Source organism: Anoplolepis gracilipes, chromosome 15, assembly GCF_047496725.1.
Source record: "Anoplolepis gracilipes chromosome 15, ASM4749672v1, whole genome shotgun sequence".
NCBI classification, from domain to species: domain Eukaryota; kingdom Metazoa; phylum Arthropoda; class Insecta; order Hymenoptera; family Formicidae; genus Anoplolepis; species Anoplolepis gracilipes.
Window position 1 is genome coordinate 5,780,001 of NC_132984.1, and position 27,008 is coordinate 5,807,008.

Consider the following 27,008-nt stretch of genomic DNA (forward strand, 5'->3'; position numbering starts at 1 on the left):
AATTATGTTTCTTTTAGTGAAAGAGAATAATTTCGATTAATTTTATCAAAATTTGAAGGGGGTCGAAATCCGGCCAAATGGACCCTCCTTATATAAAAATCGAGTGACAGTTTACGAAAAATATGTTTTATTGCAAAAATTTTCTCTTTATGCTTTTTTAAATTAAGATTTTTTTGTTTCATCAATTAACTGATTAGAGGGAATAATGTCCTTGAAAAATATAGAATTTTGACATTTTTTAAAAATATATATTTTTTTTTTTAAGAACATTACACAACAATAAATACTTTACTAGTATCTGCATTGAATAAGCTCATATATATCATTTTGTTCCCATAAGCTCACATTGATAATAATATCTACAGCATGTTTCTATAAACTTGCGACTTTTAGATTGGTTTTCAGTATATTTTAGTTAATAATCTTATTAATTTTATTAAACTGAAATATTCTCATCTTTCCAATATTTTTGTTTTAGAAAATAATTCTTATTTCTATTTTCCTAAATAATGTTCAGACAAATGCTGTTCGCTTAAGAAAATAGCATTTGAAGACAAATAAACGAATGAAAGCCATTTGACCAGTCAAAAGCTATTTTCCTAAAATAACCATTTGCATATAATGTACATATTATTGTTCATATAAATAATTGATATATTATTTAAAGATTTGAAAAGATCTGTATGTACCATTTGAGTGACGTAGGCAGTAGGTACAGATTTAACTTCTAGATCTGGTAATTCTAAATGCCTGTAAGAACCCCAGGTCTGATTAGAACGCAAAACATTAATAGTCATGTCTTTCTCCAATTGCTGTATATAAAAAGGATTTTGTAAAGAAAATTTAGGAGCTTTTTGATCTTGAATAAGTACACTTCTGACAATTTCCCCGCCTGATTCTTTTCTCAAACAGTTAACGAGGCCTAACAAACCACAATCAAAGTCTCCCTGTCCAACAATTATAATTCTACTGTCTTTATCTAGTTGAGTCTCATCATTCACGAGTAACTTTAATTCTTCTAGCCAATTAAAGTTGTCATTATTTACATAAACGACAGTCCTTTTCTTTATCTGAACTTTTTTCTTCAGAAGCACAATCACTTCAGTCTTAGTTCGCTTTTCAAGAATAACATCTAATTCATATTGCCGTATGTACTTGTCGTAGTTAATTATGTTGCTCTTTTCGCGCGTCAATAGATAACCGCCTTCTTTTATGAATGGCAAAAGTCTTTCTAACGAGTTTTGTTGCTTCGTCAAGAGATTAAATCCGACAGCTATTAAGGCTTTATTATTTATAGATGGTTTGTTTACGTCTGCGATTGCAACATTTTGTGGCAATTTTACAGGATTAAAACGATTTGATATTGTTACTAAAGTAATATTTGCTTGTATTTGCGGCATATTATTAAAAGTTTCACTCAATAATAAACATGATAATTTTTCCAATGTTACATTATCGACATCTTCTACTAGTTCAATGGCTGTTACTTTAATGGTCTGATGATCTTCCAACACAAGTTGCGCCGATATTCGAATCGCTTCACTCATTGAAATTTTCGCGTGATCATAATGAGCTACAAATGTGTGTTTCTCGATAACGGGATCTTGTATTATTTTTGGGCGAGAAATTGCGGTAGCGCTAACGCCTTGAATCTCTATTCCATCAGATATAATCGCATTTATTTTTCTGTATATCCGTACTAATAATTCTGTAATGAAACAACAACTGAAATAGCAATTTCTCAAAAAAATTCTTTTACATAATATTAACGATAATGCAATAAAATATAAGAATTTGCTTTTAATATATTGTATATTCAATTTTAAATTATTAAATTTTTAATTTTAAAATTTTATTTGTCATATTGTATATTAAATAATTAAATTTTTAATTCATAAAAAATATACGTTTATACTTCTTTGTCACCATTTCCCACAGCTTTGACATGTGAAGAGCAGGATAAATTATCAATTTTTCAATTCTAGTAGGTACATATAAATCCCTAGTGTCGTATCCAAATATATACAATTGTAACATAGAATCCATATATGTTACCCAATTATTTATCCAAGAGATATGTCCTTTGCTGCCTGAAATAGATGCACTTAATAATCCACGGAACCAGCCGCTATATTGGTAGCCACGTAATTTCAAGTCTTTGTAGATATCTCGAGCAGTCATGTGTTCTTCTTCGTCGTCATACTTTGGCAATAGATCTGTGGGAATCTTTTCTTGTTCTGGATTCGATACAGTATGCACTGTACCGATTACGACAACACTATCTTCTTCAATAATTTCGAATTTTCCGCTATCTGTGATGTTTTTATATTCGATATTACACATCTAGTTACGAGATTATAACTTTAGCATTACTATTGTAAAATAACTTAATAACTTTGTGAATACCTTGTATCGTAATTGTCAATTTTATAACATTATTCGATAAGTAAGTAGCATGAATAAACATTATATCTTGAAATATTATTGGCATAGTTGTGTATATTTTTCCTTCCATCATGCCTATGGTTTCCCAAACAAACGCGAGATATCCAGTTGCAGGTAATAAAATTTTTCCTTTGACTACGTGCCCGACCATATTCTCATAACTTTCGTCGTTGAGACTGATTTCAATGTGTCTTTCTCCAGATTGCATATGACTCTGTGATTGAAAGGTTGGGACAAACCAATCTTCAGAATGATCCCATCTATATCCCGACATTAAAAGCTTGTTTGTGTATACATACATATGTGCTTGTCGCTTGTCCATATTTATTTGTTTATATTTAGTTTTTCATTTATGTCAGCAAAATGTAAAAAGATTAATTATGACACTATGTACTTTACCTGATAGATGGAGATATCATAGGAGTTCCTCGACTAACTGGAAATTCTACTGCCGGATATAAATTAGCGATCTTTGGTTGTAAGCCACAATTGTAGAGTTTTCCAATCCCTCGCAAAGTTACATCGATATTTTGTTCAGTCCGTTCAGTCAATACAATGTTCGTCACTTTTGGATGTAAGGATTCCTGCAAGATATGCTGCAGAACGCTATCCGGTGAAATTTCGATAGTCACTGCGTTGTTTGGAATTAAATTTGTTGCTTGTTCAAATAGTATGGTATTTAAAATACTATATGTGTGATAATATGCTGAAGATAATGTCGCTGCCTCCTTCGACCATTCGATGTAAGGTACGGAGGTACTGATCCATCTTAGACTTCGTTTTTTTGGCTGTGTTATTACTTGATTCAAGTCAAATAAAAGATGATTTTTTATGGATGCGAGATAATGACTGTGATATGGTATATCACAGAAGATTTCTTCCACATTAATGTTGTTAATCTGACAAAACAAAGTTAATTACAGTAAAGAAGTATAAAACAAATTAAATCTTAGAGTTCAAATTTCAGAACAAAAAAGTAAAGTAAGGAGCTCAATTTGATTAAAAATTAAATTAAAAACAGTACCTGTAATTGTTTGGTGAAGTTTTTTACAGATTCTGGAGGCCCACATACAATGTTGCTGTTTTGACTATTGTGGCATATTATTTCAATGTCCGCCGGACACATATTTTTTAAACGTTTGTAATCAAGGTTTACAACTACCATAGAACTGTGAGTCTCATTTTTTTCGACACAGGCTACGCCAATAAAGTACGCCGATAAAATAGTTTGTTCAAGAGTAAGACATTTATCCGCATATGCACAACCTAATTCATCAGCAGAATGGCTAATCATGTAATCTGCAGTAATTTCTAAAGATATTATAAGATCTACTATGCCGATCTATAAAGTTATACAGAGTTAGTTTTATTATTATATCATTGAAAAAATGATAATTTGCGTTGTTAATATACATATAAAATATATATTCATATAAAGAACCATGTCCAGTTTGGCTTCTGAGTGAAGAATTATTATTGATAATATATGACTACAAAAGTCATATATTAATCGATAAGGAGTTTTTATTCACACAGCATACAAAAATCCTACAAATATCTTTCAAGGATATTAATAATAAAAATCAATAAAATGTCTATTTTATGTTCCTGAAATATATATATAATGGATTTCTGTAGTTAATCCAAATATAAAAATAAATAGACGTGGTTTAACCCCTGACTTGTCTAAAAAATAATGTCCAGAAACGTCCTCTGAACGTCGAATAAACGTAAATTTTAAATAAATAATAATAATACAAAAAAGACGTTATTATTTAACTTTAAATTCACACCTTATGGATGTAAATTCCAAATAATAAAATGACGACAGACTTTGTCAATCGAGCTATTCCATCTGCTAAAAATTCAGGGTACCTAAAAAATTTCTTTTTAAACTAAAATTGTAACTTAAATGTCTACTTTCATTAGCAATGTGATTGTGTCTTTTTGAAAATCTAAAGTATGTGTATGCATATACGTATATGCATACACATATACACCCACATAGGCACACATAGGCACGCAAGAGATTCATTATAAATATTTGTACTATAATTAATATACATCGAATATAACATTAACAGTGTAATATATATTTTATGAATGTTTCTAAAGCTTATAAACTTTAAAACACATGGTCTTTCTGAATATGAAATAGACATAAATCCGATATTGTGTAATGTCTGGGCACGAAATAAAAATTTAAATTGTCCAATTAAAGTGTAGATGTAAACAAATCTAACAAGACCAATAGTACATGATCATAATAATAAACTTTGGACAGTCCTAGCAAGAGATTCATTTTACAATATTGTACCCATAAAACTTTTTATTCCTCCCTAGATACAATTCTCTCTACAATTCTAAAAATATTTCGATGTTTTTCATCAGGGACCTTTTCATAAAAACTGGGCATATTTCTTTATATATTCATAATATTTAAAATATTTCACCTGAATAGCAACAATGCTGACAAATGCATGTTAAGCATTTTTTGCATTCTTCGTCTTGCTTTGTTAAAATGTTCATGATATTAACATTATATAACTTTAAAATATCGTCGCACTTTTTTATATCATTTGCAAAGACGTGAAATTTTAATAAATCTTGACCTGATAAAATTTTAATTTAGAAATTATATCATGTTATTATTTCAATGTACTATCATACGTGAAACGTAAAATATTTATTATTTATACCCATTCCTGGCCATTGCGCGTCTAAAGCAGAGAATATAAACCAAATAGGTCTTTTTACATTCTCATAATTTTGAATGTCTTTTATTGAACTTTGTTGCAAAGTGCCTTGCTTCAGTATAATATATCCTCTCCATGGATGACCATCTATATTGTCCGCATAAATATCGTGTAATAAACGAATATATTCGGCATCTATAGAATGATTAGCGACCTATGAGAAAAATAATTTTCTTAAATTTTTTGCAAGTAATATAATACTTTTTAATTATTAAAAATATTATTGCTTGAAATATCTACTAACATCATTCAAAAACGAATTTACTGATTCTTTTGTGCGTCCAGATAATATCACGAGTCTTGACAGGCCGTCGTTTGGTGCTGCATTATTAATTTTCTGTTTGGTATTATATTTTAGTAACATATGAACATTGGATCCTTCGAAACCGAAAGAATTAATGCCTACGTAACAATTTTAAAATGGCGTTGCCTCTGTAACCACTTGAATACTTCCATTTACCAGGGCGTCTATATCATTTCGTGGTGATGTATAATTGATGTTTGGTGGAATAAGACCAGTTTCGAATGCTATTATTACCTTAAAAAATCATTGGTATTAATTAGATACATAACAATAAGTATTTTTGTATTAATGTATCTGCTTAAAAATTTATTTATTTATTTATTTAATTAATGGACATGACAAAGATCCTATCAATCTCTTAATATAGAAAAGAGCAATAGTAATCAACAAACGTAGACGGTGAAGAAACAAATTAATAAGATTACTTTAAAATTTAAGTATTTTAATAAGAGTATTTTTAGTTTCATATATACGCGAAAGAACCTCCCACTAATCGTACGAGAAATCTATTCCAGTCAATTGAGCTGAATGTTTATATATTGTTTAAAAACTTTTTGATCAAAAATCTTAATGGACCCGAGGTGGAAAAATGGACAGTTTTCGAGATACACAGTGTCAAATTTCAATAAAAGCGCTTTATTCGGGAATTTTATCATTTGAGTATATCCCTGTATAAAGAGTGCTGTCATGCGCTTTTCACCTATTTGACCCTCTACAATTCAATGGTAGTACTCGAGGGTAGGAGGTAGAACCATTATATATGATTCCCTGACTTTCTGACCTTTTTAAAATTCAAAATATATAATCGTTTAAAAAGTGTATTTTTGCATCGATTTTGACTAGAGGATTATTTTAGGTCACCGTGATCCCTCTTGGGGTTAAAATTGGCGAGAGTCATTCGCAATCGATGCAATTTCGTAGTCTGGAAATTAACTTTCAATTTGACCTGTAGGGAAGGAATGAAGGAACTCAGAGTATAGAAGGTTAGGGGGTCACATTTAAAGGTCCGGAGTACTATCATAAAATTGTAGAGGGTCAAATAAGTGAAAAGCGCACAACAGCACTTTTCATACAGTTAATGTGTGAGCCGTTCTCACGAGTGGGAAAGGCCCGTGCTACCTCGCCCTTTCAGGCATACGCCACATTTTTACATCCACTGTCTATCGGAACCGCCCCGAGACGGGCAATGGAAAAATCCAGTAGCGCCTGCTGGTTCGTGTGTGCAGGATGGACAGTTTGGCCACGACGAATAAGCCCATCCTTCCTTCCTTAGGGTGACATAGACTCCGCCGGCTGGCATTCGCCACTATCCGACCCCGCTATCTTATCCGTCGCACCCACGGGGACCACGGGAAGGCCTGTCCATTTGCATCCCGACCTGGATGAACGCTTCTGACCCTGTCGGGCGAAGGGAATAGTGGGATAGATGGGCGTAATAAGGTAAATGGAGTCCTAATTTCCTCTAACGCGACGCGAACGCTGCTCGAGAGCGTGGTTGTCCCGAGAAGATTACGGGGTCACACCCCCATACCCGAAGGCTCCGACCTCTTCGGTTGAACAACGGACCTATCTAATATATAATCTACGATTTACGATTCACGATTCGTATCCCTTCAGCCAGAGGGATTCTCGGCAAAAGTCGGTGAACACGGAAAGGGCCTCTGGGCTTGACACGAAGAAGCGTGCCACATCCGGCCATTGCCATTCACCTTCCGGTACGACGCTTCGCAGGATCTCTCTCTGCGCGTCAAAGAGGGGACATTCCAGCAAGAAGTGCTGAACTGAGTCAACTCTACCTCCGCAAATGCACACTTCACTTTCCACGAGACCTAGCAACGCGAGTCTTTCCCTAAAATCCCCGTGTCCAGTGAGGACCTGTGTGCTCCAATGATTTATTTCTAACAAACGCGCGGCTAGTCTATCTCGCACGTCCCTAAAGGAGGCGAACGTGGTACGACCCTTACTTGAAGAGTTCCATCGGGTCTGCCAAATATTTATCGCCTCATTTTTAATTCCTACGATCGCGGTTTTTCTTTCGGTTCCGGCGGGGATCTCAATATTACCGATCTTGGCGTCTTTTCCCGACCTAATATTATAACGCGCGGCGCCTTCGCGAAGAACTATATCTACAGGAGTCGCTCCTCCGACGACGCAAAGCGACTCCCACGAGGCCGTGCGGTATGCGCCAGTCATTGAAATTAAGACTCGACGCTGCAAGGCTCTCAGAATTCTAATATCTCTCTCCGTACACAGGTCGGCCCACCCCGCAGCGGCATAAGCCACTGTCGGTGCGAACACGCCCCGGTAGATTGTGGAGAGTGTCCTAAAACGCAGGCCCCAATGGGCTCTCGCTACTCTACCTAACTTTTCGAACAGCGGCCCGACTTTGCTGTTTAAGTATTCGCAGTGCGATCTAACCTTTAAATTTCTATCCAGGTAGACGCCAAGATACCTAACCGTTCGCTTAAACCCTATTTTTGTTTCTCCGATTTTAATAATTGGCGGTCTATTCTCGAAGTCGACGGTTTTCTTATTTGTTTTTCGCTTCCTATCCGGTCGTGCTCCTCCCCATCTACCTATCGGGTTTCTCGCAATCGCGTCGGATTTTAGAATGATGGCTTCAGTTTTACGCTCGGAAATCTGAAGTTTCGCGGACCTACACCATTCTGTTATTATGTTAACTACACGTTGGCCTTCTGTCTCGAGTTCTCTTCGCGAGTTTCCGTTTATGACGACCACGAGGTCGTCCGCGTACGCGGCGAATCTATCTGGAATCACGTCTTCCAGTAATCTCAATAGGCCATCAAACATGAGGTTCCAGCAGGCCGGGCCCAAAACGGAACCCTGAGGGCACCCCCTCTCGGCCCGCTTGGACACTTCCGCGGAGCTAAGAGAAATTTTTACATTTCGATCGCTGAAGTAACTCCGGAGTACTTCGAAGATATTACGCGGACAATCTCGTTTCTTAAGACTATCTAACACAAGGGACCACCAGACATTGTCAAAAGCCCCGGAAATGTCGAAGAGAAGCGCAATGGCGTACCTTTCGGAGGCAGAGACCATCCGCCGACACTCCACGACAGCTTCCTCCGTCGACCTTCCGGGCATGAACCCGAATTGTCGATCAGAGACCTTCCCCGGTGCCAGTGACGTGTCTAGCAGACGAGCTTTTATAAGCTTCTCGAAAAGTTTTCCTACTACGGAGAGGAGACAAATGGGTCTGTAGGATTTCGGGTCTCTCTCGTCCTTGTCTTCGCCTTTCAGCAGGATTCGGAGTGAACCCTCCTTCCAGACAGAAGGAAAGACGCCCCACTGGAGACACCCGTTGAAAAGCCTAACTAACTGACCGGGGATTATTTTGCAGGCCGCCTTGAGTACGGCGACCTCGACTAGATCTAAACCTGGAGCTTTATTGTTTTTAAAAGTTTTCATCGCGCGAGCCATTTCCGCCTCCGTGAAGAAAGAGGCGTCGGCTGTATCGGGAGCGACCCTGCATGCGTTTCTAATTTCACGCTGTTCGAGCGTGTCTTCTATCTCCCGGTCATCTGGGATGTGCACATCCAGGAGGTAACTAGCGGTCTCCCCTAGTGACTTTGTGGAATATTCACCACACCGGAGTGTGCTTAGCACCCTCTCAACCTGGAGTTTGCTCGCCTGTTGCTTGTAAACGAAGCCCCAGGGCTCCCGGTTGCCGTGCGATGTGACGAACTTCCGCCAGCTTGCGAGTTTCGCCCGTTTCACCCCCCCTTCAGTACTGCCTTTGCGAAGAACGATACTCCAGCAGTACCCGGAGGTAAGTAGGGTCCTCTCGCCCTCCCTGAAGGGCACGGCGCAGCCTATATACCTGTTTCTTAACTATAGTTAATTTTTTTGTCCACCACGGGTTGGACTTCCTAAATTTGCGCTTTCTAAGCATTGACGCGACACAAGTCTCCGTGAGCACCACTGTGAGCGTTTCTGCCATTTTCTCTACATCTATTGTGGAGCACAGATCGATAGCCTCCAGTTGCGATCTTGAAAGATCTGTCAGGGTGACAGAGAACCGTTCCCAGTCGGCCCGACTTGTGTCGAACCTCGTGTTCCTAGCGCCCCGATCGGCACCTGACTCTTTCGGCAATCTCAATCTTATGTCCACGGCCCTGTGGTCACTGGTGGTCCAGTCACACCTTACCTTCCAGTCACAGATGAACTTGTTCATGGAGGGCGACGTCAGGGTTACGTCGATGAATGACAAACCCTTTGTCGTCCAAAAGGTGGGCGGCTGTCCAGCATCGTTGACCACTGACATTCCAAATGCCCTGATGAGGTCCTCGAATCTGGCACCTCTATCGTCTGTCTCTTAGGGACCCCAGAGTGACGATCGAGCATTGGCGTCTACACCTATAATAATTCTCTCCCCCCTCAGTGAATGAAGCACCGTTTCGAGGTGGCTGAGATGCTTCTCAATCTCGTCGCTGTACTGGAAGTAGCACGAGACAACGTAGAAGGAGAAGCTGGGGGCCCGCACTTCCACGCAGACACAATGCGTAATGCTAAGCTGCGAGACGAAAACCGTATCGAAATTGGGATTGCAGATTACCACTGCTGCCCACGGACGTTGTGAGCGCACTGCGGCAACCCTCATCCCTATGCCTAATCCTACGATCGTGTAACCCGAACTCTGCTTCCCGACGTGTGGTTCCTGCAATAATAAAACGTCAAGTCGCTTTTCAACTACGAGTTGACGTACCTCACCCGTTACTACAGCCGAACGTCGCATGTTCAGCTGCAGCATCCTAACACCCGTGGACGCACTACCTAAACTAGAGCTTATCCTACCTAATTCCTGTGGCGCCGGGCCACTCGCTGTGTGGGGTGGGGTTGGGTCCGCGAATCTAACCGTCTTTCGCACCGTTGTCGCAATGTTCGCGGATCTAAGCGCGGGTCTAATCGCGGGCCTAATCGCGGGCTTTTCTATTTCGCGCGCTATTTGTTTGACGCCGGTCTCCGATTCTCGCGCTAAATTGACCGACGCCGACCTAATCGTAGTAATGAAACAACGCTCTAATACGACGTACGCGGCTCTAATCCCGGTTGCTTCGCGATTCACTAACGCGGTTTTAGCGGCAGGAAGGCCGCAATCTCGGGGCTGTGCGCCATCGCGTATTGTGTCACGGGCCCGCCCGCGCACAGCTCGGTGAGGTGCTCTCGAGGAGGCGGAGGTCGCCATCGAGCACGCGGTCGAGCAGACCCGCGACTCAACGACGGAGACACCCCGCGCTTCCCTACTCGCGGCCGCGCCAGATCGGAAGCGGTCGGCCAGGCGGGCACTCCTCCTCACCACGTCGAAGATTTTATTTTTGTACACCATATCTGTTCCCACGAGTACGGTGGAAGGGGTGGTCGAGCGACGTAGAGCCACCTTTACGCCGCCAAGCCTAGATACTCCGGGAGGACGGCAGGTATCCCGGGACGGACCGTTCGCGACCGCGACATTTTACGTCTACGCGATCATGCAGACCCTAAGCACGGTTCCTAACACCTTAGTCTTTAGACGTTAACCCGATAGTACCTGAAAATAAAATTCCTGAAAATAAAGAAAGAATTAGTAAACACTCACGCACACACACACACTCACACGTGGGAGTCACTGGGATCGGGGTGGTCCCCGCCTCTGGCCCGGCGGGTGACTGAGTCACCCATCCAGTCCTTCGGGCGAGGGTCCCGACCGGATCCCACTTTTCCCCACTGAGGGACGCTTCACGGCAGGAGCACCCACCGCTCCGCACCCTCATCCCGCGGGAGCACCCGCATAAAATTGGGAGGGAGAAAAAAAAAAAAAAAAAAAAAAAAAAAAGGGGGGGGGGGGACGGCCGTAGACCGTCCAAACAACGCACGAAGTGCGCTTGCCACATAGGAGCCATTCGTTCAGCAAGCTGACACCGGCTCGTGGCAATGCTGTCTGGGCACGTTGGCTTCACCTTTCGGTTACTAGAGCCCCCTCACCACGACAAGGTGTGCCCACGAGGGGGAGCACTTTTCATACAGAAATATGTTCAAATATGTTCAATGATAATTTTCTCGAATAAGGCACTATTATTGATTTTTGACTCCCGCCTCCCTCCATCCCCCGCCCCCCGCCATCTATCTCAAAAACTGTCCATTTTTTGACTTGGGTCCATTGGGACTTTTAATCAGGACATTATAAACTACATCATATTAAAAATTTAGCTCATTTGTCCGGGATAGTTTTTCTGTATAATTAGTGCAAGGTTCTTTACTGTATATTACTTTTTTTATTATAAAAATATTCTAATAGTTATATTTGCTTTTTCTACCTTAGTTATTTGAGCGAAACCACTGGCTGATTTACCGTGACCAAGATTAGATTTTATGGAACCGATCAACAGCGGAGTTTTTCTATTTTTACACAAAACTTTATGAATAGCATTTATTTCTTCAGGATCGCCAGCTCTGGTAGCCGTACCATGGGCTTCAAAATAATCTAGAGAGGACGGTAATACTCCGCATTCTTCGTAACATTCTGTCAATAACATACTCTGGATATGCATTGATGAAAATGTTATTCCTTGTTTTTTGTATCCATCGCTGTTCAATTTAATGTGCTTAATAGTGGCGTAAATTCTTTTAGCGTTTTTTGCCTTTTGAAGATACAGCACCGACACGGTTTCGATACGCGAATAACCGCTAGCAGCAGTATCAAATGGTTTGCAGTAACCATCCGATGACAGAGGTCCTAAAAAAATCATATAGTAGTACGTATATACAGGGTGCTTGATGAGTCATACTCTTTAAAGAATGAATTTATAAAGTCAAAAGAAGTAAAAAATAAAGACTGACAAATTTGCCTTCTATTAACAATTACAATTAAATAAAGATAGATAAACGGACACTCTGGTACAGAATCTGATGAGATATTATTTAATTTTAGTAAACATACCTAGACGGAAGTATTGCAGACTTATGATGGGATTTAAACAAAGGTTTTTAGTTCCAATTATTGCATCGTCGCATTGACCCGACATAATATGATGATAACCAAAAGCCATAGCATGAAGACTAGAGCTGCATGCTGAATCGACAGTATAAGATGGGCCTTTCAAATCCAGAAAACGTGAAAGCATATTTGCCTGTATAGATTTGCTACATCCAACAATACCTAGACCGTCTACCTAATTATAAGTAACAATTCACATGTATAAACAATGAATTTAATAATTCTTTATTTGAACTATTTTTTCCTATATTTATTAATTAACAAGTTTTCTCTACCTGAGGATTTTCATACATAAATTTCTTTTGCGATTCAATAAAACACGTTCCTATGATCACGGCAGTATTTTTTCCTCGCAATTGTTTTGGATTGATTCCCGCATCGATAATTGCCTCATGAGTATGCTCTAATAGCATTCTCGTCATAGAATCGAGCGTGTATGCTTGCTCGAAAGATAAATTGAAAAAATCAGCATCTGAATTTTTCCACATTACGAATTGTTCCCATGCGTTCTGGTAAATCTGGATGCTCTGTCAACAAATTATAAAATTTTATAATAGTTATCATATTTACGTAATAATAAACTTCTAATATACAGTCTGTATAGTAATAGCGTGACGGGGTAAATTTCTGTTTGAGAATCATTATAGCGAAGACCTTTGAGAAAGCAGATAGAGAGACTGTTTTCTTATGACGTGTCATATAAAAGGCCCTGGTCTTTGTCAATTTTTGCTCGAGAATGACGTATTTAACGCTTACGAACCAAAAATTTCGCTTGAAGCGGCTGCTAAATATATATAAAAATTCAAAAGCGTTTGTAAACAAGTATATGAAACAACAAATACCTTTAATGATTTGCTGGTGTTAGAAATCGTTTCCTTTCGATTGTTCGAGTATTTTGATCTTTAAAACGTTACATGCACTGCAACGCGTGGCGCTAGAGCCTCTAGGTAAAAGCGCGGTTCTGCTCATGTAATGGCGTGCGTATGTGACGACGACAATAAGAATATACGCTCTTAAATTAAACTGTTATACGTGTTATCTACCATCCGACACGTTACAGCTAGGTCGCAGTAAATCACGGAAAACATCAAAGGAATTGGATGAACGGATATAACAGTTATTTTCTAAAGTGGTTTTAAAGCAAGAATCAAGATTGGATTCTTCAAGAGGACAATGATCCAAAACATCGAAGCCGCTTATGCTGTCAATCGAAAGAAGAAAATAACATCAAAACATTAAACTAACCATCACAATCACTAAATGCAAATCTTATTTAAAATGTTTGGGAAATAATGAAGATATACCTACGTAAAAAAATTGTACACAATGAAACAATTATCTCTACAAATTCGTTCGATATGGCGATCTTTACCTCGAGAAAATGCTTTAAAATTAATAGAAAATATGCTTCCAAGAAGTCAGGCAATAATTGACAACGATGATGTTTGGATGACATATTAACAAAAGCGTCGTAGTATTGAATGAGTAGTTTATATGTAACTTTTTTTATTTGTTTATAATAAATGGCTTAGAAGTTATGTTAGTCACGCTCTTACTAGACACACTTAATGGGTCACATATTTAAGTATAAAAAGTAGTATAAGTATATTAATATTCCGCGGATGAGTATTTTTTTATATTTTTGTGCGTGTATATTCTTTCGAAAAACATACATTATTTATGTAATTATTGAAGAAAAAAACGTATATTTTACATTAAAACCAATCGTAACTAAATGTAAAACTCTAAATTGTAATTACCTTCTTTCCATCGGCCGTGATCCATTCTAAGAAGATTAACTTTGTTGAATAGACTTTCTCGTAACTGAGTTATATTATTTGAATCTGGAAATCTACCAGCGATACCTGAAATAACGATTTCCTCACCAGAATCCAAACTAGTGCACGGTCTGCAAGTTTCTTCCACCATGATGTCAATTATTTTCGTATATGTTAGTCCGAAATAACAGTATATGGATTATAAATATGTTATTTTATTTATAATAATGTCAAAATTATATTTGCACGTATGTTAATCCGGAACAATATTATATAGATTATAAATGTGTTATTTTATTTATAATGATGTCAAAATTATATTTGCGATATAGCTTTTACTGTAGATAAAGAGTAAAAGAATATAGACAATTGAGTGACTAAACCGTTACTTATATACACATATTTTACTTATTAAGTATTAAAATTTTTGCGACTGTATAATTACTGTAATCATTGACTTAAATCGTTGTATTTATATTTTGTTTGTAAAATTTTCTAATTCTAATCATTTCCGCGTGAAATATTTTAATCGTACACAAAATATTGTTGTATATATGTACGTGCAATGCTCGATAATATTTGAAATAATTGTATTTAAAATTGCATATTAATATTAAAAAAGAAAGATATTAAAAGTATATATTATGTAAAATAAATAGTATCATTTATATTGTTAATACGTACTATTGTAAGACTGCAGAATTATATTTTTATTAATAACATTAAATTACTTATTATTTAATTAAAAAAGCTTCATTTAAATAATAAATTTTATCAAGATGCGATTTTTTTATATAGAAACTTATCTTCCTTTTATTACAATTTTCTTATAAAAAAATTAATCAACATAACCAAATAAATAAAATTAATTAATGATATTAACATTATGTATATTTGTTTACTATTTTTTTATTAGGCTCTTAATTTTTTTCTTAATAATATATTTACACCGTTTATACATTTCGATTATATCTTGAGTAAAACGAAACGTGAATAGGTGGATTTATAATAAAGAGAATTATTTAGTTAAATTATTTAGGTAAAAAACGTGAAAAAAAAATAAGAAAGAAAATTAAATTAGCATTTTAATATCCGGATCTTCCTCTATATGATTATTTAACCTTTTTTGTATTTTAATTAATCGGATTACTTATAATGATAAGCTTTTCATATTTTGATTAAACGAATTGCGCGTCATGTTGGATGAAATAAACTGACAATGAATCAAAATGTAAAAAAAAAGGAGGGTCCGGAGTAATTCTGAATTAACAGTAGCGACATTGTTGCAGTAAGAGAAAACTGTCATTTTGCACTCTTTCTTTATTTCATATTTTGTTCTCATGATTCAAAAAGTTAACCGGCTCAACGATTTAAAATCAGCTGTCGAGTCGATACTTTATCATTTGCAATTTTTACGTGTATTGTATTAAACATTACGCAAAAAAAAATTAAAGTGCCACCTTTTTTCAGTATTGCAACTTCCTTAAAAATAATCAGAATAAGATCAAGAAAAAAGCATTTCAAAGCTTGAAATTTCTACTTTTAGAATCTTTAAATAAATTTCAATTCTTTTTATTTGTTACAAAATTATATTGTAAAAAAGCTACGTCCGTCGATTGAACAAATTTTACAAAAGTTCGTCCAATTATACCGAATTAAAAAAAATCTTAGCACAATTTTATTAATTGGGTGTTAAAAAGCAGAGTTTTAGCTTTAATTTCTTCTTTTAACGATTAGTCTATGATTTTTTTTCGTCGCGATATTCATTATTAAAGCACAATTGAGTTAATGACTTTAAAACGCTTATAACTAGTGAAAAAATGGTCGTACAATAATCATGTGTGTAGAATGAGTGTTTAGTTAGGTATGTGTACATCATACATATATTATATATTATAGTTTCATTAAAATTAAAATTTCAACATGGTTTTTTTCGTCAATTTAATTATTTATGTAATTAAAGTTTTTTCATTTTAATTCAATCGATTAATAATTTTATTTATATGAAATATTTATTTTATCATCTGTACATATATTTTAATGTTTTCACAAAATAACTCGAAATTGATAATGATATTAATATTTTGCTTGAACGTGTTTTTCCATTCCTTAACTTACAAAAGTCATATCGTTGCATCATCAAATTTTCTAAATAGAAAAAAATTATGTTGAAATATCTTTTTACATTGTACAGTATAATGTGAACTGAAAGACCGTCAAATATATTAATATCACATATTACGTATTTATTTTATCATTTACGTAATATTTTCAAGATCGAAAAAAGCGAAAAGCTGCTCTACATATGAGGTATAATTTTATTTTTTAGAATTTTTTAGTTGCTACTAAAAAATTCTAAATTTATTTATTTACCCGCCTATGTGTGTAAAGTTTCAAGATTCAAAATCAGAAATTTTGCACTGACGTTGCGGAAATAACACGTGCGCAGCCGAGTACTCTTGAACTAAAATGATAATGTACGAAATTCGAATTGCAAATGTCATAGCATGTGCGTTGTAGCCGAGTCAATTATTATTTTAATTTTATTCTATATACATATACACGCTAGAATTCGGACAAATTTCGATTTGAAGTTCTCGCTATATTATAATTCCGCCCGATGCGCTACGTGGCACTAATGTAGCCATATACAAGGTGTCTCATTTTAATTCCTCCAGTGAAATATCTTGAAAAGTAAGCGTTGCCGGAAAAAAAGTTTCCAACAAAAGTTGTAGGATTTCGAGGGGGCCATAAGATGGTATCATTGGTTTGATCTTGAATTTTCATTTGAAGATCATGTGAAGGTCACGTCGATTTTTTTAAATGGAAGATAATCGAGAAATGAATATTTTACGAGATATCTTCCATTTTATGTCAAAATATTGCAACTTTGAAGCCTTATAACTCGAAAAGTACTTCACGACAAAACATTTGATTATAGTGTTTTGAAAAGCTCTCGAGATAAGGTACAAGAATATATAATAATATATAAGGTGTTCCATTTTAAAAAATTGAGGTGACCTTCACGTGACCTTCAAATGACTCTTCAAGGTCAGATCAATGGTACCATTTTATGGCCCCCTCGAAATCAAACAACTTTTGCCTGAAACATTTTTCTCTGCTGGGCTTGATTTTCGAGATATTTGACTGGAGGGATTAAAATGGGACACCCTGTATATGGGTAAAAAGTTCGTAAACAAAAAATAGCGGAACACGTGTTGCATAGGGCAGAATAAAATCGAAGAACAGCGATAATCAAAAGCCTTCGCGCAAGACAAATACCGCTTAACCATTTGAGTCACAACGAATTACCCAGAGACTCACCTTTTTTTCGTAGTTTTTTATTGTTTTAACTACTTTTTTATCAACAAATAACAGATTTTTTGTTTCTACAGAGTCTCTAGAACATCAATAAGTGTAAAAAAGTATAAACAGTCATTAATTGTCAATTGCAAAAATATATAAACCAACAGTCAAAATTAGTACTTTCTCGAAAAAATTCATTTTCTACTAATCTATTTTGACAATAAATACGGCAATTTTTTAATAATCTTAATCAGGGACCCGGACTGAAAGCTTTTTTCAGTTCGGTTACGGTTTAATAAAACATCGAATAAGTGTTTCAGTTTCAGTTTCGCTTTCTTGACCACTGAACGAAACCGAAACCGAAAAAATTACGGTTTTTTTAAACTTTTTTTTCCGGTTATAGTTACTTGTACGAAAAGAGTTTGAAGTGTAATGATAAATTTAATAAAATCACTTTTTTTATATTTATTTTATTAAATTGTATATTTGCAGATGACAAGAAATAAAAATAAAATGTTATCTTATGTAATACAATGTTTTATTTTATGCATATACATGTGTAAAAGATAAACTAAAATGTGATTAATTTAATGGATTCAGATAGAAGAATTAAGATATAAGCGACGTAGAGATAATAATTAACAATAATAATAAAAAATTTAGAACAGTTAAAAAATCTAAAAAAGCATAATGTTATTTTACTCTAAACTAATATTTCTAAAAACTTATTATTAAAAAATTAAGCAGTTTCAATCGAGCATTAAGTCGTTATATTGATTCAACTATGAAAAACAGATTTATACATATTATTTTTATTTAGATTAAGAACCGGAAAAAGAACCGAAAAAAACTGTTAATCGTAAATAATATTATTGGTTCGGTTATGATTTCGGTGTTATAAATTTTATAAAATTTGGTTTCGGTTTCGGTATCGGTTCATCTATAAAAAGGGTTACGGAACGGTTTTCGGTTTCAATTCCAGTTCGGTCCGGATCTCTGATCTTAGTACACTCTAAAGTATTATTATAAAGTATTATTATATAAAGTAAAATTTTTTTTAGAATTTTCCATCGTGTTGTTTTTGTTAAATCCTTCTTTTTTGATAAAAAATATATAAAAAAACAATATTTTCTGTTCTAAATAAAAGTAACAGTTGTATTCTTTTTTAAATTTTTTTTCTGAAGGTTTTTTTAGATCGCAGAATCTGAAGCTATAAGAAAAAAATTTAATTTCCAAAATTTAATATAGAGATCCAATATGGCGGAAGTAAAATTTTGAAAATCTCGTCTGCCATATTGGATCCGCCATCTTGAATTTTGAAAATCTGACAACGGATCAGCGACTCCAAAAACCCTTATATACCAAATTTTATAAAATATTGACACTTTGAAAAATTCGTGACTCAAAGGGTTAAAATAATAAGGGTTAAAAATTTTATTTAAAAAAATTATTATATTAAAAAAAGTTAATAAGGAAAATAGCAATTAATCGGCCAAACTGGCAAATATGCTTGTAAGATTTTATTCGGTGTTTGATGTACAACTTCAAGGTGCCCTTGAAGAATGACAGTTTCTTTCAAACGATTACAAAAGAACATGGAAAAAACAACACTTCTCCTGAAATCATGGATCGACATGAGAAAAAAGATTTGTACTGCTCAACAACAATTAGTTATTCTTGCTGAGATGCAGAAGAGATGCACGATTTACATCCAACGCACATCAAGAACTTAAAAATCAACATCTCGTTCTCCAGTAACAACGTCAACCGAAAATTTGTTAAACTTATCACACATAACCAACTGAGATTGTTGAATTTCGAGATGAAAGATGTTAACGTTAATCTTAATTACTTACACGCAAAGATTCGTAACATAGAAGAAAGATTATTTGACTCTCTGCCTCGAGATTTAGTAGTCAGATTTTTGGAGATCAACAAACACAAGATTTCGAATTTTAATTTAAATAACTCTCGCCGGAAATTCAATAATCTCATAGAAAAACAGTTCATAGCACTTAACCCATTCAACAAAATAGATAGGTCGAAATGGTTGGTCAACTTGAGCGGTAGGAAAATTCCTGACAATATCTTAGACTTGTTAAGTGTATTGCCAAACAAATTTTGGCTAATAATTGTTATCCCTCACATCTTATCGATCTCTACGTTCACAAGAGATTATGTATGATAAAACAAAAAACCATCCAGATCGCTGATGATAGCAACGGCGGATTCGATGTCACCTCACTCATTTCAATGCCGTATATTAAAAGTTTGAGCTAGAATCTTAGTAGATCAATTAAAGAGACGGGCTTAAGGGTTATTTACACTATAAACAAAAAACTTAATACTATCATTAAATGCGGGAAAGACAGACTGAATAGACAAAACAGGACTGAAGTCGTTTATAAAATTGACTGCAATGATTGTGACGTCACTTACATCGGACAGACAAAAAGATATTTAAAGACACGACTAAAAGAACACAGAAATAATATAAAATTACATGCGACGAACCAATCAGTGATCAGTAAACACAGAACAGAATTTTTGCATGATTTTAATTGGACAACACCGAGCATATTGCATTGCGAGAAAAACATAAAGAAGAGAGAGATAGATAGTAATGATTTTCATCAAGAAGTTTGACAATGCAATTAATATGAAAAAAGATACGGAAAATTTAAACCCGATATACAACAACACTTTAAAGTATGTGTAATGACTTTGCTCCTTCTTGTTTTGTTTGTTTGTCATTGCGTTTATAGTTACTCAGTCTAATATCTGACGTGTAAATGTGACGTTCGAATTTATTCCTAACGGGTATCGTATAATTTTCAGGTAGATTCAATGTTCTTACTAAGTGGAGGACTGATAATAAAATATTTTATAAAGTCGATTTTGTTTCTTGTATGTCCATCCGGGCTTGTCCAAGTCCATCTTTGGTTGGGTTTTTTGTAGAAGAAGCTGTTCATCAGGAGTAGATTGTTCTGTGGTAAGAATCCGAGTAGAGCTTCGCCACGGTCGTTTCTCCCTTCGGATCCAAAGCACCCAAGCGAGATTTCCGAGTCGCCAACTTTCTTACCTATTTTTGTATTGAAGTCGCCGCACAGGATTGTAAAGTGGGTTTTATGGTCTTCCCACGCCCGGCATATGTCTTCGTAGAATAGATCTACTTCCTCATCAGTGTGGGTGATAGTTGGTGCGTAAGCTTGGATGATTTTAATAAAGTATCTTTTGTTTAATCTAAGCGTTGCATATATGACTCTAGTGGATATTTTCTTAAAGGATTCGATGTTTGCGTTATGGCGTTTATGGATTAGGAGACCAGTGCCTTCGACAGAAGTGTTTTCTTCGCCAGCATAGTAGAAAGTGCGCCCTGACCCTAACTTCCAGAGCTGTTCTCCATGTCTTTTTACTTCACATAGACCTACGACATCCCATTTGATACTCTCTAATTCAGCCTCTAACTCACTCAAACGTTCCTCAGAAAGTAGTGATATTGCATTGTATGTTGCTATTTGTAATTTCCAGTAATTTAATGTCTCCTTCCGCGCTGCCAACTTTTTGTCCTCCCCAGAATCTGTGGGACAGAGTGATTTGCTATCACTGCGAGATTCTGAGCGCGTAGCCCTACTCGCCTGGAGTATTTTAGTTTTATTAATTGGCATTTTCATTTCATAAGAGATATCATTTTATATTTAATTTTCATTGCTTTGATTTATTTCAAAAATCCCACTCTCCTCGCCAGGAGCAGCCGGCGAAATTTGCAAGTTGATGGTTTGTGAAAAACCTGCAGGTCACTGTCAGTAGGCCGTGAATGTCGTGACATCGTACACGTGCGCGACGCGTACACACGTGCCGTGTGATCGCAGTAATCAGCTGATAAAATATGTAATTTTAGTGCGTGGCGGCGGATGAAAAGTTGAGACAGAAAAAGCAGTTTAATGCAATATTTAATAATAATTAGTATAGTTATCGCAGTAAAATGGCAATGAAAGATCGCGAGCTGTTTGTGAGTGACAGACCTCTGGTCTAACACCGGTCGATATTCGTTATAAAATTCAATATTTGGTTGTTGCAGGATCGACATGTGTTTTCGTGTCACGCTAACTTAAGGAAATGCCGGACTACCGACCGATTTTTAACCTAACAAAATAAATATTTGCTTAATATAAAAGTTGCAATTTTTATACATAAAATAAAACAGGTTTTCTTTTCGCAGAATTTCATGATAGAATATCTGTGAACTTTTAGAAATGAGCTTAGATAAAAGCCTAGATAAAAAATATTTATCTGAAAAAAATGTTATAAATAGTAATTTTAGCAGCAAACAAAAATTTCCTATTTTATTTAGCTATGTATGTATAGAATATATATTATATATTATATATTATACATGTAAAGGGCAACAAAATTATTGCAACAAAAATGTTTATCAAAATTTCACATAACTTCAGATTATCACAACTGCACGAAAGATTGTCGTATTTAAAAACTTTTTTTTTTATTTTATGGGTTAAAGTCTCTACTTTAAGAAGCATTTAACAGATTTTTAATTTTTCCTTCCTTCCTCCCACCTTCTTCTCAAAAGTAAGGACGTGTTTTGTCTCTGAAAATTTGCACAGTTTGACGCACTCCACGGAGTAGAATGAATTTTTTTTCACAAGTATCATAATAATTATTGTAAAATTTGGACTTTTTCTTGGAAATTAAAAAAGAATTGAGATCGATACAATTTTTTTTTCGCGGACTTATGACGCATCAAAGTGACATACTTATTTGTGCCTGTTATCGTCAACATTAGCATTATCCGATGCGCACCACGGGGAGGTTGTTGGACGGATTTTGAGAATGGACAACAGTTCGAACATTTAATAAATTTTAAAAAATGAAAAATTATAAAATCTTTCATTTAATTTATGATTTTATTCATGAATTTGAGTACCCTCTATTTTAAAGTTTAAACGTTCATAATTTTTGATAGAAGCATTTTTCAGAAAAATGTTTCAGATAAAAGTTCTTTGTTTTTTTCTTGTAGAATCCAAATATGTAACCATTTATAAAGGGTACCATTTGAAATTATGAAGTTAACTCAGTGATCAGACGAGAACTGGTGCTTTACAACGTGATATGGCCGTTAACGATAATAATAATTCTAGTTAATATAGATATATCAGAACACGAAAAGACAGCTATTAAGTTTGTTTTTTTTGCATAAAACGTACTTCGCTTAACTTGTCGTTCAAACATGCAAAACAAGGAAAATATGATATACATATACATGTCAATAGACCCTTTGTTCTTCCTAATAATAATACTATTATTTAAATCGAAAGATTTTATGAAACAATCTATATATTTATTTATAATTTAAGAATTTCAAGATAACTATTAATAAAATAAATTTTAATTTCTACAATAATTTAAGTATGTATTTAAAACAAAAAGAAATATATCAATATTTAAATTTGCAAAAAAGAGAGGTGTCAACAGCACATGGTGTTCCCAAGCGGTCACCCATCCAAGTACTGACCATGCCCAATGTTGCTTAACTTCAGTGATCGGACGAGAACTGGTGCTTTACAACGTGGTATGACCGTTAACGATAAAAGTGATTCTAGTTCATATAGATATATCAAAGCACTCACGGATAAATAGCTATTGAGTTTGTCTTTTTGCATAAAACGTATTTTGCTTAACTTGTCATTCAAATACGCAAAATTAGGAAAATATGTTACATATATGTCCATAGACTCTTTGCTCTTCGTAATAATAGTACTATATGATTTTAATCGAAAAGATTTATGGAACATTCTATATATTTATTTATAACTTAAAAATTTCAAGACATTAATAAAATAAATTTTAATTTCGACAATAATTTAAGTATATATTTGAAATCAAGAGAATATATCAATATTTAAATTTGCAAAAAAAGAAAAGTGTCAACAGCACATGGTGTTCCCAAGCGGTCACCCATCCAAGTACTGACCATGCCCAATGTTGCTTAACTTCAGTGATCGGACGAGAACTGGTGCTTTACAACGTGGTATGACCGTTAACGATAAAAATAATTCTAGTTGATATAGATATATCAAAGCACTCACAGAAAAATAGCTATTAAGTTTGTTTTTTTGTATAAAACTTACTTTGCTTAACTTGTCATTTAAATACGCAAAATTAAGAAAATATGTTACATATATGTCCATAGACTCTTTGCTCTTCCTAAGAGTAGTACTATATTATTTTAATCGAAAGATTTTATGAAATATTCTATATATTTATTTATAATTTAAGAATTTCTAGATAACTATTAATAAAATAAATTTTAATTTCCACAATAATTTAAGTATGTATTTAAAACAAAAAGAAATATATCAATATTTAAATTTGCAAAAAAAGAAAAGTGTCAACAGTACATGGTGTTCCCAAGCGGTCACCCATCCAAGTACTGACCATGCCCAATGTTGCTTAACTTCAGTGATCGGACGAGAACTGGTGCTTTACAACGTGGTATGACCGTTAACGATAAAAGTGATTCTAGTTCATATAGATATATCAAAGCACTCACGGATAAATAGCTATTGAGTTTGTCTTTTTGCATAAAACGTATTTTGCTTAACTTGTCATTCAAATACGCAAAATTAGGAAAATATGTTACATATATGTCCATAGACTCTTTGCTCTTCGTAATAATAGTACTATATGATTTTAATCGAAAAGATTTATGGAACATTCTATATATTTATTTATAACTTAAAAATTTCAAGACATTAATAAAATAAATTTTAATTTCGACAATAATTTAAGTATATATTTGAAATCAAGAGAATATATCAATATTTAAATTTGCAAAAAAAGAAAAGTGTCAACAGCACATGGTGTTCCCAAGCGGTCACCCATCCAAGTACTGACCATGCCCAATGTTGCTTAACTTCAGTGATCGGACGAGAACTGGTGCTTTACAACGTGGTATGACCGTTAACGATAAAAGTGATTCTAGTTCATATAGATATATCAAAGCACTCACGGATAAATAGCTATTGAGTTTGTCTTTTTGCATAAAACGTATTTTGCTTAACTTGTCATTCAAATACGCAAAATTAGGAAAATATGTTACATATATGTCCATAGACTCTTTGCTCTTCGTAATAATAGTACTATATGATTTTAATCGAAAAGATTTATGGAACATTCTATATATTTATTTATAACTTAAAAATTTCAAGACATTAATAAAATAAATTTTAATTTCGACAATAATTTAAGTATATATTTGAAATCAAGAGAATATATCAATATTTAAATTTGCAAAAAAAGAAAAGTGTCAACAGCACATGGTGTTCCCAAGCGGTCACCCATCCAAGTACTGACCATGCCCAATGTTGCTTAACTTCAGTGATCGGACGAGAACTGGTGCTTTACAACGTGGTATGACCGTTAACGATAAAAGTGATTCTAGTTCATATAGATATATCAAAGCACTCACGGATAAATAGCTATTAAGTTTGTTTTTTTGTATAAAACTTACTTTGCTTAACTTGTCATTTAAATACGCAAAATTAAGAAAATATGTTACATATATGTCCATAGACTCTTTGCTCTTCCTAAGAGTAGTACTATATTATTTTAATCGAAAGATTTTATGAAATATTCTATATATTTATTTATAATTTAAGAATTTCTAGATAACTATTAATAAAATAAATTTTAATTTCCACAATAATTTAAGTATGTATTTAAAACAAAAAGAAATATATCAATATTTAAATTTGCAAAAAAAGAAAAGTGTCAACAGCACATGGTGTTCCCAAGCGGTCACCCATCCAAGTACTGACCATGCCCAATGTTGCTTAACTTCAGTGATCGGACGAGAACTGGTGCTTTACAACGTGGTATGACCGTTAACGATAATAATAATTCTAGTTTATATAGATATATCAAAGCACTCACGGATGAATAGCTATTGAGTTTGTCTTTTTGCATAAAACGTATTTTGCTTAACTTGTCATTTAAACACGAAAAATTAGAAAACTATGTTACATATATGTCCATAGACTCTTTGCTCTTCGTAATAATAGTACTATATGATTTTAATCGAAAGGTTTTATGAAACATTCTATATATTTATTTATAATTTAAGAATTTCAAGATAACTATTAATAAAATAAATTTTAATTTCCACAATGATTTAAGTATGTATTTAAAACAAAAAAAAATATATCAATATTCAAATTTGCAAAAAAGAGAGGTGTCAACAGCACATGGTGTTCCCAAGCGGTCACCCATCCAAGTACTGACCATGCCCAATGTTGCTTAACTTCAGTGATCGGACGAGAACTGGTGCTTTACAACGTGGTATGACCGTTAACAATAATAATAATTTTAGTTAATATAGATATATCAGAGCATGCACGAAAAGATAGCTATTAAGTTTGTTTTTTTGCATGAAACGTACTTTGCTTAACTTGTCATTTAAACACGTAAAATTCGGAAAATATGTTACATATATGTCCATAGACTCTTTGCTCTTCCTAAGAGTAGTACTGTATTATTTTAATCAAAAGATTTTATGAAATATTCTATATATTTATTTATAATTTAAGAATTTCAAGATAACTATTAATAAAATAAATTTTAATTTCCACAATAATTTAAGTATGTATTTAAAACAAAAAGAAATATATCAATATTTAAATTTGCAAAAAAAGAAAAGTGTCAACAGCACATGGTGTTCCCAAGCGGTCACCCATCCAAGTACTGACCATGCCCAATGTTGCTTAACTTCAGTGTGTGTGTGATTAGACGAGAACTTTAATTTTTAACTTTCAAATAAACTTTATTCATATTATTAGCAATACATACAAGAAAATACATATTTATTTAAATTGTATGGTTTCCTCGGTTGCGTTAGTTGCTTGAAGTCCTTGCCTCTCTAGCTTAACCTTCAGTTATGTTATGTTAACATTATATGAACGTTTTCGTTTTCCTTTACGGTACAATGTGTGTTTTTCTTTTTACATTTTATGCTATTTTAAGGAAAATAAGTTTAAAAAATTAGTTTAAAAAAACTTGTTTATAAAGTTTTGTGCTGAGTTTATGTTAACAGCTCTTATTTCATAGTGCTATGTTTAATGTTTATATATATATATATGTATTTGGATCTATAATACAACGCATCAGTTTTTTATTCTGTTACATCTAAGTTTTCGTAAGCTAATTTGTACTTCCACTTCTTTGGTCTTTTATTCTTATCTAAATGCATTATTTCTTTGACTATTTCGATGCCATTGTTCAATAACCCAGTATAGAATCTTCTACCTAGTTCGTTAACGTAATCCTGTATCATGGGTATATTTGCTTCATTGTGTAAATTTATAATTGTTTCATATCTATTTTTGTTTAGAATTAAGCGTAGACAT

General features: G+C 34.3%; 1 protein-coding gene and 7 non-coding genes across 8 annotated transcripts in view; all 8 read right to left on the bottom strand.

Moving 5' to 3' along the window:
* The window catches only part of LOC140674304 (fatty acid synthase-like), a 21,118-nt gene extending 6,456 nt beyond the window's left edge, over positions 1-14,662 (bottom strand). Inside the window, 14 exon segments of the mRNA XM_072907761.1 lie at positions 690-1,708; positions 1,908-2,312; positions 2,407-2,705; positions 2,845-3,344; positions 3,470-3,787; positions 4,899-4,928; positions 4,930-5,057; positions 5,145-5,355; positions 5,446-5,739; positions 11,823-12,241; positions 12,446-12,677; positions 12,778-12,975; positions 12,977-13,029; positions 14,263-14,662. Coding sequence (XP_072763862.1) covers positions 690-1,708; positions 1,908-2,312; positions 2,407-2,705; positions 2,845-3,344; positions 3,470-3,787; positions 4,899-4,928; positions 4,930-5,057; positions 5,145-5,355; positions 5,446-5,739; positions 11,823-12,241; positions 12,446-12,677; positions 12,778-12,975; positions 12,977-13,029; positions 14,263-14,431 — 4,275 coding nt within the window. The 5' untranslated portion in view covers positions 14,432-14,662.
* Positions 14,663-23,070: 8,408 nt separating this feature from the next.
* LOC140674321 (5S ribosomal RNA) lies at positions 23,071-23,190 on the bottom strand. Its single transcript, XR_012048184.1, has one exon. It is a non-coding gene; the product is annotated as a 5S ribosomal RNA (ribosomal RNA).
* A 339-nt stretch (positions 23,191-23,529) lies between these two features.
* LOC140674322 (5S ribosomal RNA) lies at positions 23,530-23,649 on the bottom strand. The gene has a single exon (XR_012048185.1). It is a non-coding gene; the product is annotated as a 5S ribosomal RNA (ribosomal RNA).
* A 344-nt stretch (positions 23,650-23,993) lies between these two features.
* On the bottom strand, positions 23,994-24,113 carry LOC140674338 (5S ribosomal RNA). The gene has a single exon (XR_012048194.1). It is a non-coding gene; the product is annotated as a 5S ribosomal RNA (ribosomal RNA).
* Positions 24,114-24,452: 339 nt separating this feature from the next.
* Positions 24,453-24,572, bottom strand: LOC140674323 (5S ribosomal RNA). The gene has a single exon (XR_012048186.1). It is a non-coding gene; the product is annotated as a 5S ribosomal RNA (ribosomal RNA).
* Positions 24,573-24,911: 339 nt separating this feature from the next.
* LOC140674324 (5S ribosomal RNA) lies at positions 24,912-25,031 on the bottom strand. Its single transcript, XR_012048187.1, has one exon. It is a non-coding gene; the product is annotated as a 5S ribosomal RNA (ribosomal RNA).
* Positions 25,032-25,375: 344 nt separating this feature from the next.
* On the bottom strand, positions 25,376-25,495 carry LOC140674325 (5S ribosomal RNA). Its single transcript, XR_012048188.1, has one exon. It is a non-coding gene; the product is annotated as a 5S ribosomal RNA (ribosomal RNA).
* Positions 25,496-25,838: 343 nt separating this feature from the next.
* On the bottom strand, positions 25,839-25,958 carry LOC140674326 (5S ribosomal RNA). Its single transcript, XR_012048189.1, has one exon. It is a non-coding gene; the product is annotated as a 5S ribosomal RNA (ribosomal RNA).
* Positions 25,959-27,008: the final 1,050 nt, after the last annotated feature.